General features: G+C 37.5%; 1 protein-coding gene across 1 annotated transcript; it reads left to right on the top strand.

Moving 5' to 3' along the window:
- The first annotated feature begins 4,821 nt into the window (after window positions 1-4,821).
- Window positions 4,822-8,650, top strand: LOC110452174 (39S ribosomal protein L53, mitochondrial-like). Its single transcript, XM_021500539.1, has 3 exons — window positions 4,822-4,948; window positions 5,428-5,540; window positions 7,418-8,650. Exons 1-3 carry the CDS (start codon window positions 4,839-4,841, stop codon window positions 7,570-7,572), a joined length of 378 nt encoding a protein of 125 aa, XP_021356214.1. The 5' UTR covers window positions 4,822-4,838; the 3' UTR covers window positions 7,573-8,650.
- The last annotated feature ends 2,906 nt before the right edge of the window (window positions 8,651-11,556 follow it).

Below are 11,556 nucleotides of genomic sequence, written 5' to 3'. Positions count from 1 at the left end.
AAATAACCACCATGAAATGGAAGCAATTCTGGAGCTCGTAGACCACCATACTAAACTTGATCGAGTCACTATCAATGCTGCAAAATCGGAGCTGATTATATATGGAAACAGCAAAAGCTGCGAGTCAGCTGTCAACTTTGGGGAATCCACAATCACACCATCAGTGGAAGCAAAACATCTGGGCATAATCCGCTCAAAAACCAACAAAGCGAATACCAATGAACGGATCAAATGTGCAAGGAATACCATCTATGCACTGCTAGGAGCGGGGCTATACGCAAAAAATGGCATGTCTCCAACTGCCACGCACAAGCTCTGGAGAGCATACGCTGTCCCACGTCTAACGTATGGGCTAGAAGTAATGACATTAACGATCACAGAGAGGGAAAACATCGAAAAGGCACACAGGAAGATACTGAAGCAACTCCAGGGATTACCAACGGCAACAGCCAGCACAGCTGTATACACGCTAATTGGCGCTGAACCAATCAGCATAACCCTGGAGAAGAACATCATGACTTTCTTCGTCAACATTGCTAGAAACGCAGAAGCTGTCGAATATGCCATCCTTCGCAGATCACTCTTGATGAACAGCCAAGACAGCTCATGCTTCGCCTCAAGGGCGGCGCAACTCCTCGGCAAGTACAGCCTCCCAACAGCGTGGTCCATTCTCGAAGATCCTCCTAAAAAACCAACATGGAAACGGATGCTAAAATCAGCAACCAACGATCTCTGGAAAAAAACTTGTGAGGAAAATCTGGAAAAAAAATCCTCCCTGCGCTACCTCCAAATACAAGACCAACCTCTGTATAAGGCACACAACATCTGGGCCAGTACCGGAACGTCACCAAGAGACGTCAAGGCAGCTGAAATTAAAGCTCGACTTGCCACCAGCACGTACAACCTCCAATGCAGAGCGGCAAAATTCAACAAAAACAGTGTTGATACGACTTGCTTGTTGTGTATGCAAGAGGAAGAGGACATTAGCCATTTCCTACTCCGATGTCAAATGCTGGAGTCTACAAGAATCGGACACATGCAAAAAATTGAGGACCTACTAGAGAGAATTGGTGGAAGGGGCACTACTGAAACCATCAAGGCAAACAACCTACTTTTACAGCTTCTTCTGGACCCAACATCAAAAACACTGCAAGGGCACGTAACCCTCAACCGTAGGAACACAACAGAGTTGGAGAGACTTTCGCGCAACCTCTGCTACTCCATCCACCTCAAACGGGCTGAAATACTATCAGCTCGCGGCTGTGTGTAGGCACCACGAACTGTGAGTCCCTATAAAGTGGAAAGTTAAATCATCCGGTCTGTAATCCAAATTACAGGGGGAGGGGAAGGAACAACAAGCTATGAGTTATATTTGTTTTTAAAGTGTACAGTGTTACGTCAAACTGTCTTTTTAACTTATAACATTCTTAACCGCACGCTTCTAGTGGACTTGCTTCAGGGCTTTTACCATACCGCTTGCTGTGTTTTAATACCCGCTTGTAGTGCTCTTTAGTGCTCTCTAAATGCTTTTAGTGACTATATCTAGCTTTTAGCTTTTAACTGTCTAAGCATTTTTAAGACATTATGCCACTGCAAGTAGTGTAGCAATTCAAGCAGCCCACGATCCAGTTTTTAGAAATCTTATACTAATGTAAATAACTTTTAAAATCTCCAACCTCCGAAGTACCGTGTACATGTGCATGTGGTGAGGGACATTGTTCCTGTTTTATTGGATACATATCGTGAATTTTAATGGACCAACCCAAATAGTGGTTTTTATGACTTTTTAATCCATATATGATGTACCAATCACTCTCCAGGATCCCTGGACAGCTCCTATACGAAAGGAGGACAAGACACTACAACAAGACAAGACAAGACATGGAAAATTGACACTGTTTTATGAACAAATAATGCACGCTAGCAATTGTCAACTCAACGTTTTTGTTTCAGTCAGTCACGTCTGGACCCCTCGATATGCGAGCCTGGATATGCACGTGCTGCATATATTTCTGAGGCTAGCCTCGGTTCAGATCAATCGGGAACCATCGGCATTTTCCGTAAACGAGAAATTACTTTATTGTTTACGGAAAGTCCAACTATTCCCGATATCGATATCTTAGCATATCGCCGAAGATTTCTTTTCGTGTTCAGTTGGTTGAAGCGGCTGAACCGGATACGTGAAAGCTTGGGGCCCATGTCGAACTTGAATCTAGCACTCGACTCTTCTTCTTTATTATGGGGGCTCCATCAATGTTGATGTTTATGCCCTCGGGGTCCTATTGCATGGCGTCAAAAAGGGGGTTATTTACAGTGATATAGTTGGGTTTTTTGTGATCTTTTGTGCAAGGTATAGATAAAAGATAAAAGCTGGCGTATGTTTCAGCGTGTGATGAGGGCTTCAAGGGATGCATAGGGTAAGTGTGCCTTGAAGTCCTCTAGTGTTGTGCATTGTACTGCTGCTATGGGAAGGAGATTCCATTGTGTTATTGTGTGTGGAAAGTAGCAGATATGTGTTTGTATGCGTGAGGGTGTGCATGTTTGGTTCGTATGGGGCGCCGTTTTGGTATTTATTCACAAAATGTGATATCATTAAATCGATTTAATGATGTCACATTTTGTGAATAAAAAACATTAAATACGTCTATTTTATGATATCATACAATCGAATTAATGATATCATAAAATCGATTTAATGATATCACATTTTGTGAATAAATACCAAAACGGCGCCCTATAGGTTCGAGGGTCTACGGGTGTGAGTATATGTGTTGGGTTTATAGCGACGATTTGGTGTACAATTTTGCAAAAAAAATTATTGTGGTGTTGGCCATTGTAGTGTCTGGATCATATCTGTTACGGAGCTGGTGTTGTGGTATCTGTTGTTTACGTAGCGAGTGCTGCTCTTCGTTGTGTTTTTTCTATTTGTTTAATTTGGTTTGTGTTGTGTGGATCCCAAATGGAAGAACAGTATTCAAGTTTTGGCCTGACTAGTGCTTTGTATGCGTGTTCTTTGTATGCGTGGTGAGTTTATTTTTAAGTTGCGTTTTAGAAAACCTAGGGACCTATTGGCATTGGCTGTGATGTTGTTATATGTTTGTCCCATTCAGTCGAGAAGCTCGTATATATGATCATCGGGGTGTCATTTTTACCGAAAGTCGATCTAAACCCCTTAAACATGTAAAATTACTCTTAGTTTAGGTCAAAATATAGCTGTAACAAATTCTGATGTCCCTGTGGAATCTAGTTTTTTGCTATTTGACTGATATTTTAAGACAGAAACATCAATAATCTAGTTAATGGGATACGTTTTTAATCTTAGAATTAGTTTTAGTCCTTTCGCTCTCTGCACCCCTGGAATCATCCTCGATATCCAGGGGTTAAGCTCACTTTCGTTCTCTACACCCCTGGAATATATCATAGCAAAATTGAAGACACGAAGATAGCTGTTTGATTGATCTCATGCAAAAAAAAACCACTGACCAATCGCTAGGCTGATACATGCATATGTCCTTCGAAGATTACAAACGAGAGACGCCCGACTTCAGAGCCTGTCATTTTTTACCGTTATCTGACCGCGAGATTATTTTCATGTATATTATCTCATCAACAAGGTGGCGCACACTGAGCCTTTAATTTTGCTCTGGTGTAGAGAGCGTAACCACTGGATATCGAGGATGCCCTGCAAGATCCCGATGATGTCCATAGTTTTCATTAACCTACATCTTTGGAAAACCTGTATTGTCTTTTTTTCAGTCAGCAGTCGACATATATCACGTAAATCATGACACTAAGTACCGGATCAACTACGACATGTAAACGACGAAGGTAGCCTGGTATGGATATTACAACCAAGAAAGAGGAAGTAACGATTAACGATTAACAGAGTCGAAATCTTCCCGCTTAATGTACACTTTAGTTGTAAGCCGTCCTTTGGTTCAAAGATAGCGTTTTGACCCACTATGAAAGTGAATCCAATTAACATGGTCTCGTTTGCCCATAGTCTGGCGTAGTGCTTTACAGAATTTATACATGTACAATGCATGTACATCGTATCTTGAAATCAGTATTCCAATTTGTTGTTAACGTTACTGTATATCTCGATACTTAACATGGTAGGACTTTTCATGAACAGCCCTCGTTTATCGGTGTTGCTCGTAACATTTAGATCGCGTACTGTGTATTCAAAGAAACTTTGACCATATCACACATCTATACAGTCATCTTGTGGTAATGGGAGTAAGAAAGTGCACTTCCGCTACATTCCTCTCTCCTTTTTTAAGTCTTCGACCCGAAGACACATTGTCCCTGTACGGAAACATGATTTTTTGATTCCCATAGATTAAACATGATTTTTTTGTTTCCCTGCATAGATTAATTATAGTTTCATTAAGGGCCGCAAGCTCAAATGAAATATGATCAATCAATCTATTTCCCCCTTTTATGTGATAAATATAATCCAATCAGATATGCTGTAATGTAGAGCGTGTATAATTTGGAATAATTTAGAGATCTATGTCAAATTCTTAATTAATAAAAAATAAATTAATCAGAGACGTAAAGGCCTATAATACAATTTGTAATATCACGGAATTTGATTAGTCTCTGAAGTAATCAATAAAATCATCACAGACTTTAAAAAAAACATGAATATATTTTCTAGGTGTCACGATTACATCACTTTTTAATAACATAATATACATGTAGATAGGCACAACTGCACTGCTACCTAGTTCTACTGAGCACACTACGGACAAATCTTAGTGAGTGTTGTTTTCTAGAATACCTAGGCCGCATTTAGTACCTCAGATTGATATGATAGGAACTTCCGGTTCAAAATGGCGCATAATCGGGCCATTTCAGGGATCTTGAAGAATTTTCAAATCCGGCCAATAAAGAAAATGATATTCAAATTCGATCCATATTCATCAGACGTGAGAGCCATCAGGTAATTTACGACAATAACTCAAACTGTTGTGGCCGGTGACAGTGTTGCAAATGGATGATCACTGTTAGAGGTCGACTTTGGTATCCTCGTGTAATCTTCGGTGCCCGAACCAACCTTAACATATAAGAGCAACCGTGATTTCGTACTGATATCGGTAGAAAACTGTTGAAATTACCTGCATGTATAACTTTGTTAACGCGTGTTCAATCTAGTTATTTAAAGGAGAAAAAAATCAACTAAAACTTCTAAATGCGGACAAACAATTGTCGCAATCATGCAAGTATGTGCCTTTAAAAAAAACTGAATAAAAAAAAAAAAATTGTCAACAAAATAAATTTCACTTGCTGATTATGGCCGTCATCGGTTTCGGTGCCGCGATTGTGTTCACAGAAAGTTCCCGTATAGAAAAAAGTGTTTTAAAGCAATTTTAAAGAGAATGAAATCTGTAAAATTAAATTGTATTTATTATATTGTTTCAGGGAAGTGCTTTATGCACTACATTCAGATAAAATTCTGTCAACCAATTTAAACTGTGTACCCAAGGTGGATATCATGTCGGATCAGTCTGAGCCAGAGATGAAAGTAGATTTCAGTAAGTATTGAAACAGCTGATATTAGCCTGAGTTTTCTCTGGCTCTATAATTAACACCAGACTTAGACATTTTGCCATTATTCAATTATAGGCTTTGGCTGAGGGTCGATACCTGGATTTATTAACCCGAGAAAAGATATATTGACAGAGGACGCAGTCGAGGTCAATATTTCTTTTCTCAGGTCGATAAATCCAGGTATTAACCGAAGTTAAAGGCTACAATTGTTTTATTATTTTACAAAACAGTAATGTAAGCAATCTGAAAAAAACCCACAACAAAAAAGCTTCGGAAGTTGGACGGTGCATTGTTTGGAGACAAGTCATAATTCTATTTTAAGAAACACCCAGTCCTTCAACAAAAATCACGCGCTCCAAGTCAATATCGTTTTTTATCGGTGGACACATGAAAGACTCCTGGCCAATCTCTTGTCGAGAATAACATGAAAAAATAATAAATATAGATGTCTGGTGCTGGTGCAGAGCACACTCCTGTATGAAAACGTGGAATTCTCCGACACCGTTTGGTATCGGGATTGAATAATCAATAAAAAAGACGCGGTCCAGACATTTTCTAAACAAGAATGATATATTCCGTTTTAGGCCCGGATCAGTACAGTTTGTTGATTGGTCACTCCCATGAACTACAAATTGGCGTTCGCTCAGGTGGGAAATTTTAAACGATTGAAAACCGAGGAGTCTATTGACAGAATTTAGCAGCTGTTGGTGATAATAAGAGTGGATTTGGATAAATAAATAATCCATTTATCGATATATATGTGAGGTATGTGTTGTGTCTGTGTCATAATAGATTTTTGTTGTCCATACCTCATAACTCTCTGATACCAAATGGTGTCTGAGAATTCCACGTTTTCATATAGGAGTGCACTCTGGCCCCACACCAGGCATCTATCTGTCAAAATGTCTAAGTCTGGTGTTGGGGCCAGAGGAAACTCGGGCTAGACTGATAAGTACATGAATCTGGCCCAAGTTTCACAGACATTCATAACTTAATGTCTGCCACAACCACTATAGGTTTCCTCACTCTCGACTCATGGGATAAACCTGCTAGGAGTTCGTAAATATTTTTGGTTACCCACTAGTGGGTAACACCCTTGACATTATTTCATTTGTCAATCTTCTAATTATGACGTCAAGTAATAATGCTTTGCGATGATGTCATAGTTCATTGCACTGTTTCCCCGATCAACAGGAACAAGGTATTCCCAAGAGAAACATAAGGTTTTCTAGATATAATATCTGAACTTTGAGGGAGAAAAAGGCCCCAAAACTCATTATGATTGATAAGCATGTTTATCTAGCTCTTAATTGTTACTTAATTTTCAAACTATGAAACACACTCGGTAAACCTTTGTGCCTTGAAAACTAACTCACTCCAGTCAGATAAACATGATAACCAGCCATCTTTGTTCGGGAATACCTATGTCCATCCATAGTCATGTACTTACAGAACAAAACTTACAGATATTTTTACCGTATTAGTTTAATCTTAACCACCATAAAACTACTTAAAAAACAACACTGTAATATCTAATCTTCACGCTAATGCAGTCTTCCTAACAAGCACTGGCATAAACTTCAAGTTGAAGGCGCCATTTATCAAAAACAAGAAAAAGAAGAAGAAGAAGAAGAAGAAGTCCTATGCCTAATTAGGAAATTAAGTTGTCTAGTTTTCCCATTGCTTTCAAATAGACAGAGCTAAACTGGTTTGGAGTTACTTTCCTATTTATGTCACCATAAGAAAGCTAGAGTTATAGATATTTGCAAAAACAAAATATTTGTTATGATTTCCCGTTTCACAGGACATGCCTCGCTACAATCAAAAGTTTTTGTCATCTTTTTTCTTTTCCTTGTTGCAGCTGATGGCCAGAAGGTGTTATTCAAAACAAAAAATTTAACAACTTTAGACGTTTTGCTGAAATTACATGGGATGTGTACAGAAAAGGATCCTAAAAAGCTGGAAACAAGTACAATTGACACAAAATCATCTCGGAAAAAGGTTTCGAAAAAATGATACAGAGCAATCTGTATTGTGTATGCATTGTGTTGTGTGAAAACTGTGAGTAACCAGAGAGTTGTTAAATTCTTCGTTAAAAGTGTTGGTGTCTAACTTGAAGGTGATTACAGGAAATTGATCAGGAGTCAAGCTCTTAAGGCCCTGAAAGTAAAATGATAAAGATTACTTCATTCATTAGACTGGAAGTGTGTGGGTATATAACTGGTTAAACATTATCTTTTGTAACCTTGCTCAAAAGTGAAGCATCAATATCATATTCATCAGCATTTAAAATTGAGTTTTTCATGGAAGGGAAAAATGCATAGTAAAATCTTAAAACGTCTGAAAAGTACATACAATACCAGGTACGATGATCTGACGAAAGAATTGTATAAAATGACAAAGTTAACTGCTCAGCTGTTCTATACAAGTGAATCTATGGTATTTGAACGTCAAAATGTAGGGATTCTGCTGAAATATAAAAAGGAAGTGAAAAATTGGTCGCCTTATATAATAGGAAGACTATGCAAATATGTAAATAAATACATTGTATATCATTAATTTTTAAGAAAACCGAACTTAAGAAATATTTTACTATAGCAATTTGCTGTAAATACTAAAAATCTGTATACTTGACACCTTCCGATGAGTGGTAGTCTGTCCAACTGAAACAGAAACCCACTCCACTACTATAATACTTAGATTCGAAATTTTCTTTTCGAATGGTACTTTATAAGTTGGTAACAATATTACTAACAAGTATGAGATGCAGGGTGAATCATTTTTTGGATTAAACGAGTAAAGAGTCTCCATAATGCTACAACACACAAACCTGAATATCAACAAATTATCATAGAACCATCTACCGGTATTAAACAACAAATTTCAGAATTAATTTCCCTTCACTTATTGATGCTCCATAGCTACAGCACAGCCAGATTTCAACCTATCTACTGAGTATGACATTGTGTAAATTGTATATCAATGGAAAAAATATTTTGTGTGTGGAAAGAGATGGAAGTATTTGCAATTGTGATACATGAGTTTTGTTTGTAAAATAAAGTTTTTGGCTGAATGAAAACATGAAATAATTATATTCCTTGGTCTGTTATTAATTAATATATAATTTTGTACTGTATTTATATAGTTAGCTCATCTGAGATTAAAAGAAACACCACAGCGCTAATACACAAAAAAAAAAAAAATCACAGATCAAATTTGATTTAGAGGAAGTGATCACAATAATGAGTGGAACTCATGTTCCTCGCAAAATAACAGGTGCTTTAGAGTGGTAAGTACTGTCACAATATATATAGTAGGCATCATGTTCCCTGCAAAATAACAGGTGATTTAGAGTGGTAGGCACTGTCACAATATATATAGTATACATCATGTTCCCCACAAAATAACAGGTGCTTTAGAGTGGTAACAAAATATCACAATATATATAGTAGACATCACACTCCCCACAAAATAGCAGGTGCTTTAGAGTGGTAACCAACTGTCACAATATATATAGTAGACATCATGTTCCCCACAAAATAACAGGTGCTTTAGAGTGGTAAGTAACTGTCACAATATATAAAGTAGGCATCATGTTCCCCACAAAACAACAGGTGCTTTAGAGTGGTAACAAACTATCACAATATATATAGTAGACATCATATTCCCCACAAAATAGCAGGTGCTTTAGAGTGGTAACCAACTGTCACAATATATATAGTAGTCATCATGTTCCCCACAAATAACAGGGGCTTTAGAGTGGTAACCAACTGTCACAATATACATAGTAGTCATCATGTTCCCCACAAAATAACAGGTGCTTTAGAGTGGTAACGACCTGTCACAATATATATAGTAGTCATCATGTTCCCCACAAATAACAGGGGCTTTAGAGTGGTAACCAACTGTCACAATATACATAGTAGTCATCATGTTCCCCACAAAATAACAGGTGCTTTAGAGTGGTGACCAACTATCACAATTTATATAGTAGGCATCATGTTCCCCACAAAATAACAGGTGCTTTAGAGTGGTAACCAACTGTCACAATATATATAGTAGACATCATGTTCCCCACAAAATAACAGGTGCTTTATAGTGGTAACCAACTGTCACAATATATATAGTAGACATCATGTTCCCCACAAAATAGCAGGTGCTTTATAGTGGTAACCAACTATCGCAATATATATAGTAGTCATCATGTTCCCCACAAAATAACAGGTGCTTTATAGTGGTAAGTACTGTCACAATATATATAGTAGTCATCATGTTCCCCGTAAAATAACAGGTGCCTTAGAGTGGTAACCAACTGTCACAATATATATAGTAGACATCATGTTCCCCACAAAATAACAGGTGCTTTAGAGTGGTAGACTATCACAATATATATAGTAGACATCATGTTCCCCACAAAATAACAGGTGCTTTAGAGTGGTAACGACCTGTCACAATATATATAGTAGACATCATGTTCCCCACAAAATAACAGGTGCCTTAGAGTGGTAACGAACTGTCACAATATATAAAGTAGTCATCATGTAAATGTGGAAATTTATCAGAAAGCTTCAAAACATACATGAAATGAAGGAAAATATTATAAATACTGTCAGTTATTTTCATAAGCTGACTGATGTGATTAAAAGGTGTTCTGCTTTGGGTACCCTTCAAGCTAAAACTTCCAATCAGACACGACTCAACAATATGGGTCACAAAATGAAAGTTAAGATAACTACTGCTAAATAGTGTTAAATAATTGATGTTCCAATAAATAAATAGGAAGTATTATTATATTGTTTTTAGAAGTTTTCCATTTTGTGTACCCTCATACTGTGGGTAAAAACGGTGTGATACTCATATACCGTGACCAGTCTTCCAAGAGAAACTGACCAGGTTAACAAATTTCGTGAAAAATGAAACCTGACTTTCGTAGGTCATAATTAAAGTTACACTTTGCAGTCTTTCAATGTACATACACTTCATACTGTATACTTGGAAATGTTCGCCCTTCGATGGTAAAATCAATACAAATGTTACAGAGGGCAGAGAAGGCAAATAAAACTGTAGCACAAACTCCAGTATACAGTATTTTGAGAAAATGGATTGCCATCTTGCTGGGGACGGCGGGGGGCGTATTGTGTATATTGCTGAAATCCAAGAGCTGTGCCAGATGTGTACAGCTGTACTAGACTGATCAAGGGGAAGAGATCAATTGAAGAGCAATCCTTACCTGGTATTTGTTATTATGGCACATTATGATAGTAATGTGTATAAACACATCCAGTACTGATAGTTGGAAACTTGTCTTTTCCTATCATATCTTTACTTGTACATTTATATTTTCTATAAGAATGCTACTTCCCTGCATGTCAAAAGGGATTATATTTACTATGGAATCTCCCTGGGACATAATGATTCAATCTTGACTATATGCTTGATCTTCTCACCACCCCTGAAGGCAGAAGAGTTTTACGAAATAATTTTATGCCCACTCTCACAAAATCATGTTGTTGTGTTGAAGAGTTTTCAAGTTTGTTCAAAGAAATGACCTTAACCCCAATTCAATATTACATAGCAGGGCCAAATATGTTTAAACATTGAGTAGAACTTAAGTGAACTTTGAGGCCTAGACATGTTTATGTGTGAGGGGCTATATGATTTGACACATCGGCTCAAAGGTCAGATGTCTTATAATCTTAGTCCTAGAGTCATGACCTCATGATAGGTAGACACTTTTTAGTTCACCAAACTGAAAGTGAAGTGAGCTGGTGTTGTGGAGTGAATTTTTGTTGTCTGTAAACTTTTATTAAAAAATCATAATATTACTGTATGTAGTCTATGTGTAGTGAATAAGTAATTTTGCATGACTATATAAAGCATTTTCAAGTGCTAAAATATGAATCAAGGAATCTTAGGGTTCAATATCCTAAACACAGATTTCCAATGGCTTAACACCTCGCACACAAGTGTTGTAATAAAGGTGACAAACTCCAAATCCAG

Source organism: Mizuhopecten yessoensis, unplaced genomic scaffold, assembly GCF_002113885.1.
Source record: "Mizuhopecten yessoensis strain PY_sf001 unplaced genomic scaffold, ASM211388v2 scaffold6443, whole genome shotgun sequence".
Taxonomy (NCBI): Eukaryota; Metazoa; Mollusca; class Bivalvia; order Pectinida; family Pectinidae; genus Mizuhopecten; species Mizuhopecten yessoensis.
This window is presented reverse-complemented; position numbering and strand designations above follow the sequence as displayed.

Bases quoted from the DNA above. Each gene is read 5' to 3' on its own strand.
- LOC110452174 (XM_021500539.1), top strand. From the start codon at position 4,839: ATGGCGCATAATCGGGCCATTTCAGGGATCTTGAAGAATTTTCAAATC. The intron at 4,949-5,427 runs GTAATTTACGAC...ATATTGTTTCAG, and splicing joins TCAGACGTGAGAGCCATCAG to GGAAGTGCTTTATGCACTAC. The intron at 5,541-7,417 runs GTAAGTATTGAA...TCCTTGTTGCAG, and splicing joins AGAGATGAAAGTAGATTTCA to CTGATGGCCAGAAGGTGTTA.